The sequence below is a fragment of the Trachymyrmex septentrionalis genome, unplaced genomic scaffold (genome assembly GCF_001594115.1).
Source record: "Trachymyrmex septentrionalis isolate Tsep2-gDNA-1 unplaced genomic scaffold, Tsep1.0 scaffold44, whole genome shotgun sequence".
NCBI classification, from domain to species: domain Eukaryota; kingdom Metazoa; phylum Arthropoda; class Insecta; order Hymenoptera; family Formicidae; genus Trachymyrmex; species Trachymyrmex septentrionalis.
Window position 1 is genome coordinate 3,000,420 of NW_017305611.1, and position 7,261 is coordinate 3,007,680.

General features: G+C 33.9%; 1 protein-coding gene and 1 pseudogene across 16 annotated transcripts in view; one reads left to right on the top strand and one right to left on the bottom strand.

The window, feature by feature from the left end:
- The window catches only part of LOC108751406 (calcium/calmodulin-dependent protein kinase type II alpha chain), a 106,085-nt gene that overhangs the window by 9,389 nt on the left and 89,435 nt on the right, over nucleotides 1-7,261 (bottom strand). For 4 of the 16 annotated variants that reach the window (XM_018491571.1, XM_018491570.1, XM_018491569.1 and 1 more), the window contains exons 13-14: nucleotides 5,384-5,575; nucleotides 2,190-2,345 (exon numbers count right to left, since the gene is read on the bottom strand). The exons of 6 other annotated variants lie outside the window; for them this stretch is intronic. In XM_018491571.1, coding sequence (XP_018347073.1) covers nucleotides 2,190-2,345; nucleotides 5,384-5,575 — 348 coding nt within the window. Of the gene's footprint in view, nucleotides 1-1,951; nucleotides 2,346-5,383; nucleotides 5,576-7,261 lie in introns of those variants that run through there. 6 more of the 16 variants (XM_018491581.1, XM_018491580.1, XM_018491576.1 and 3 more) reach the window with 3 other exon arrangements.
- LOC108751408 lies at nucleotides 128-516 on the top strand (annotated as a pseudogene).

Genomic DNA, 7,261 nt, shown 5'->3' on the forward strand with positions numbered 1-7,261 from the left:
ATATTATATAGCTTCACATATTTAATTTTATATTAAATGCATTTATATAATGTCAAAATAGCTTTGTGACATCTATAATAAGTTAAGGATGTATCTGAGCATCCATACATCGAATTATTTAGGCCAAAGAATCAGACACACTTGTAATCGAAATCGAGCACATTATGCGCAAAGAATTTTTTTATTTACGTTTCTGTTAAAGAATTATGGATTTTACATTATGGCTGCGACAATGCCAATACATCCCAAACCATTCCTAATGGTTTGATAGGGAAACCGATCATGGTGAAGTTAAAATAGGGCCACGAATATAAAGGTTACCTCATCTTAGTTGACGGATACATGAATTTGCAGCTTGCAAATACTGAAGAACAAATAGAGAGCAATAGTACTGGAAACCTCGGAGAAGTGCTAATCAGGTGTAATAATGTTAATTGTAATTATGTACATAAGAAAAATGGAAAAATCGGATAAAGAGGGCGAGATGAAGGATTGAAATGACAAAAATCTAATACAAAAATCTAATTAATTGTTATTATAACCCCTTGTATTATTAAGAATTAATTCAACTAATAAAATAAAATCATTTTATTTCTTAAAAAAAAAATAAATAAATAAAGATATTCATCCTCGCATTTGGGAAGGTCTTAATATATGTTATTATTTAATATATAATGCTACTTAATATATAATACTTAATTATTAGGCATATATGCTATTGTTTAGTTATTATTATTTTATTTAGTTATTATTTTAGAAAAAGGACCTTCAAAAGAAAAGAGGGAAGATAGAATAGATATTCTTTATCTATGTGACGCATAAGGGTATACAAACGTGAGCTATTTGTTGGTTTGAATGTTTAAATAAAGGAATTAAATATGTCCTGCTATAAAAGGGAAAAGAATTTTACGATATAGAAAAGGTAAAGTTTCAAAATAAAGATAAAATAGGGACAAAATATGAAAACTAAGACGAAATACTAAACTAGAGATAAGATAAAGATAAGATATAAATCGTATTTATAATAAGGAAAGAGAGAATTTTATCGGGATATAACAAAAGAATATTTTCATGATAGTGATCTTAAAAATGTACTCATCATAAATTTTAGGAAAACTCATTATTATGTATTTATTAAAAACAAGAATTAATTTTCTTCTGATGAATATTATAAAATCGAAGAAGCGATTTTATATAATAAACAAATTGAATTTGTTTTAATTTAATAATCTTGATTGAAGTATTAAACTTACCACCCAGAATATATTTTGAATAAATTTGACGTTTGTGTTAAACTTATAATAGATTTGCGGATATATAAATTTTTTAAATACTTGAAACAAGTAATTATTACTTGTGTACAGTATGTATTTATGTTGCAAGCAAACTAGAAAAAAACAGAAGATATTGGAGCACGACGATAAAAATGACTTCTGAGCGTTAATTTCACTTATTAATTAACGGCTTTTCGTTTATATCGGTCCTATCAAATATATTTGTGTTCACGTTTATTTACTGTAACGTTGTTTATTGCATTGATCATAAATTGGGCTGGTTGACCAAACGGGCTGATAGCTGTAATTAATCCCATTATTTTTGCACATTCATTTCGCTTTATTCGTAAGCGTAGAGAAAACATAACTGAATCGTTTTCCATAAATCATAGCAAACATTAATGCTGATTATTTATAGACGGTGCAAATGAATGTGTGGTTTTCGGGTAATACTTCTGTCTAACCGTCTCGTAAATAACCTACGCGGTCATATTCTCCGATTTCGCTCAGCGTTACCTTATCGCCATTTACAGCAACTATGCAAATCTATACTATGACGAATATCTGTATAACAGCCGTAGATAAGAATTCACGTAAATCTTGATCGATCGAGGAATTCAATAAAAGGAAGCAACTAATCGTCGATCATCAATCAATCTTACAAACGTGAATTAAGAATTGATAAAGGAATCTGAACGGCGGATTATTAAAAATAAACGAAAAATCGATGCTTTGACAATTTGATAGGCAACATCAACAGATATATACGTAATAATGATAATTAAAAATAACTGATTGAATTTCTACAGCATGCAGCGACGCTCAAGAACGAGTTAAGAGATCGTTTCCACCCTCTAGGAAGAAGGGAAGAGTATCAAGATAGAAGGAAACGTGCCAGATTATCGTGCTACAGACCGATAGGCGAGGAATCCCGGCGTCGCGATGCTATCGGCTCGTTGCTACCATTCGCCTGATGGCTGATACTGGCCGGCGACGATGGTGACGCGCAGACTTGGCTGTTCTGGCTGTTGTTGCTGCTACCGCTGCTGCTACCGCTTCCTGCGCTGCCAGCTAGTCATGCAATCAACCAACCAAACACGAGCTAGTGTCAACGTCAAAGAAGCCATTGCACGTCGCGTCGTATTCGCGTCTCGTCACATCGCGTAATCGTGCGTCCGATCCTCTCGACTGGCGACGCTCTTTAGACCGATTGCTCCTCGTCTTTCGCGGATTCTCGATTTATATATATATTCAACGATAAAATATAAGAAATCACCGTACTATCTCGAAATTCTTCACGCGTATATTTTCATTGTTTTGGTACATTTTAAGATTTGTCGATTATCAAAAGCGTTTGGTTTAGAAATTCTTTTTGAGTAAATTTTTAAGTCAATTTTAAATTAACTAAGTTATAACTCGGAATTCTCTCATTCGAAAGATTTACAACTTTTTATAGAATTTACATAATAATTTAAAGCAAAACGGACGAAAGAGAAATAATTTATTTCGGTATATAACAAATAATTTTGTAACTCATAATAAAAAATTGCTGCTAAAAAATCCTAGTTAGAGAATATTAGGCGCGTGACGCGTAATAAATAAAATATACTTTCGACAATATGTATTAATAAAAAATTTCAATTGCAAGTGTGTAAAAGTCGACTATGAAAGGAAAACCATTTTATTTGACAAATTTGTTGCATCTAATGTACTGATATTAGTGTCAACGTCACTATTTTATTTTTTATGCCGTTTATGTCGTTGCAGTTTGTCTATTTCTCTACTTGCTTGTCAGATCCATTCCACTTGCAGAACTTAAACGGGAACGAACGTGGCTAGTAAGATGGTGTAAAACGCGATCGATCATCGCGTCGTCTATTCCCGACGCTCGAATCCGTAAATAATAAAGATCCGACGAAAGAGAGCAGAGGAGCAAGGGAAGTCATCGATATCGCCGGAAGAGCAAGACGGAAGAGCGAATGCAAATCAGTATATTTTACACTATTTTATAACTGTGTGAGTCTTGTTTGACGGAGAGAGGTGAAACTTGGGAAAAATGTAAGGAGAAATCGTCGAATAATCGTCCAATCAATCGATAGAATGAATCGATTCGTCAGACAGTATTGTATATGTAAGCAGTCAAGGAGAAATCGAGGAGAGGTGCACAAAGAAACGACAATAAAGAGAAAGGTTCATTTTTCTCTCGTTTCCGTCGCGCCTCTTACGGAAGGGTCTCGTCGGCTGAGGATATTATCTAATGTCTAAAAAAAAATTCAACGAGTGCGTGAGTGAAGGTGTAACGTGAACGTATGGCAAACGCGAAAAGAACGAATAAGTTATTGGAATAAAATTAAAAGGCGTGAGAAAGCGTGAACGATAAAAGACAAATAATATACAAGAGGAGCAAGAAACATATATACAGAAACATATAACGATTCTTGTGACGTAAGTATACGTTATGTAATAAAAGAAAATTTGTTTATAATAAATTTCAAATCATGCTGCGGCATTTTAAAGCAGAAACGACTAGACCGATTCCTGCCTCGTCCTCATTTAACAGATTATTGCTATGCATCGGATATACAGCATACATACACATATATGTATATACGTACACACACATACACACGTGTGTCTATATGTGCTCTCTACTAAGGAATCTCGATAAAACGTGGAAGCAGAAATGGGTCATCCGGCTTGGGTAACCTTACCGATTCGTCGATCAGACTGCTGTTAGTTGCGCTTTAACATCTCCTTCCAGTGTACGTGCCTATTTCTCATCCTGCGATACGAGAGAAAGAGAGAAAGAAAGAAGACGAAAGGGATGATAGGAAGAAAGAGAGGGAGAGGGGGAGGGGGGGGAGGGAGGGAGAGAGACTACGACATCAAGTGATAATTGTTCTGTACAATGACTTCGTGAAGATATTCTTCCATGATTTGAAAAGTCAAACAATTCGAGCAAGCAGCAATTGATAATACCTATCACACTTTCGATTTATACGATGTTATATGATTTTGTAATTAACACACCTATATTAACGCTTTTTTTAATCTACAATCCTGAGGTAAAACTTATATTATTCTCTGATTGTTTTCTCTATTTTCATTCAGATCACAATGCGGCAGGTGATGCTTTGATATCGAGTATAAATAGAGTATAATAGATCATTCTAGAAAAATTCTGCAAAATGTCGGTTGACAAAAGTTTTTTGTGTGGTGAAATAATTTTTGAATAAAGAGATGTCAACGAAAACTATCGTGACTACATCTTATTCTAATGATCACGATTTGATAAATTCAATTATAAAAATATAAGGCAAATTTAATTCGATTAAAGCTATTTGCATTTCAACAGACTTAATTGTCATCTCTTCAAGCACACTATTCTCTGGGTTCATTATTTCACACGTGAGATTGAAAGATTACATTCAAAAAGTACACGTTTATATAACAGGAAAACATTTTCTCATATTGTGTGTGTGAGATGAAAAAAATAATGAATTTTTCAAAGTTTCGCATCCGGAAGATCAGACCATCGGAATTCGCGATAACCTCTCCGAAACACATTTCGGTTGCAAAACATTTCGAATAAATATATTTCAAGAACAACGGCAAATAGTCGATACTTTTAACAAAAACATCGTTGCAATCCCATGTTTTACTTTCTTTCACCAATTCACGTTCATTACCTCCATCTGACGTAATCAATAGCAATCGTAATAAAAACTAGATGAATTCGACATTTTCGTAGCTAAATAAAAGGTTATTTACTTATCAGCGAACGATTCTTACCGCTATACTTTTCGTTTTTAGTGCATTTAAGAATAATTTCATTAACTTTGAAATCTATAAACAGTGAGATTCCAATATATCGAGAGAGATTTGTCTTTAAATTCATAGACTTCAAAAATAATTTACATTCTATAAATACTATTATTCATAAAGTTTAAACACACAATCGTCTTAAATTTTTCTCACGAGAATATAATTAAAAAAAAAAAAAAAAATCCTTGATAGTGTAGAGCCGTAAAGGATTAAAAAGTAAGATATAAAGACCCGGTTTACCCGTTGCATTTCATTGCAACATCGAATCAAAATCCTGAATTTACCTTGGGCCCCTTGAAGAAGAACCGCGGCAATTCCGAGGGGGTTGCCGGTATTCTGAATCTGGGCCTGGGCTTGGACCTGGGCCTGAATCTGGGTCTGGTTCTGATTCGGGGCCTGTTTGTTCGCCATGGTTGTGGCCGCGCCGACCATCCTGGAGAACGCGGACATTGTCGCGGGGCTGCTCGGAGGTGTACCTTGATGGGACGAGCCAAGAGCTTTTGTTTTGGAGGGAGATTTTTTTTTTTTTTTGAGGGGGCACCAATCAGTAACAACACGGGTGAAAAACGAAAATGATCACAAAGCGCAAAAGGCAAGAAGCAAATTCTGCGACTGTTGTCGCTATCTACGAATTATTTGAATCTTGATGATATCAAGAATGATACGCGAAGAAATATGTACAGAAGGAAGTAAATCTTGAGTATCGATTATTACAAAGGGCGCATTCGAAACAATGCGAAGTCACGAAGCCACACTCCACTAATTGGATCAAAGTCACATAATGTTATTATTATCGAGCTAATTTGTGTTAATTGTAAGCAGGTTAACATGTAGCATTAACTAATGTAGCATTATTGAGCAACATTAGTCTGACAAACATATGCTAGAATTAGTTCCCGAGAAATTTCAGAACCAGACAGAAACATAGAATTGGTGAAATAGGGAAATATTAGCAGAATTAGTTGAAACAAATTTGTTCAAAGAATTAAAGAAGAAATTTTAATTTTATCGGGATCATTGCGTGTCATAGATTATAGGGAAAAAGAGAGAGAGAAAGAGAGTAAGAGAAAAATGAACGGCGTCAATTATTTGCGTACAGCCATGATCTCGTACAAATGGAATAAGAATAATGTGATCCCACGCAAATTTTCACTCATGCGTCCTATAGACAAAATTTATTCTTGAAATAGAAACCTAGAAGCGCGTATATGTAATCGTGTATACATAATCCGACTATATATAGCGTTTAGCCACAATGAAAGTTCATTTTGCATAAGATATTGTTACAGGCAGTTTGCAATTAATATAGAACAGTAACGATCGGTATACAAAACATTTCCGCACAAGATCCTCGTATTCTGTTAATAAATTCTTTAACTATTCGGAATAGACTTTTTTTTAATTATGTAGTTGCTAAAGAATCAATTAAGCAAGATTTAAATTTGATAAGTGTAAATTTATTTTTAAGACGACTTTGACAAAAGTTTCATTCAAGGATACAAAGATATTTAAAGTTAAATCTCTTTCAGGTCGATACTTATTTCAGCTCAAAATATACTAAAGAAATTCAGGGTCACATCGTGAAAAATTATTGTAATTATAATAAAATTTGTTCTAAGAAATAAATAGTACTTACAAAAGTTACTATTTTTACTAAATTATTCCAAACTAAATTCTAAAGAAAAAATTCATCGAGAAGTATTTTTACTGTCAATTTCCTGAATTAAGCTAATATAAAGAATAAAATATAATTGTGCGAGATAAACAAAAATATACATGTACGTAACAAAATTACAAGGAAGAACAGAACTCTCCAGAAACTCACCGTAATTCTCTGTGTATTTGGACGAGCTGGGTATGGTATTAGCCATCACGATTATGTTCTGCGCGATAATTTTCCAAAATTAAATTATACGCGAACGGCACACAATGTTGTCGTAATAGTGGCACAATATCTAATGCAAAAATTATTTTTTTTTTTCCAAGTAGACGAAAGTAAATCCCTTTGGTAACACCGGAAAATATTTGTGAAATAATTGACACTCAAAATCGACAGAGGCGAGCTTGTCGAGCGACTCAATTCACTTGCGAGGTGGGTCGAACACCTACATACAACGACGTTTTGAACCGCTGCCGATCTATTTTCAAGTAATGCCAAGCGG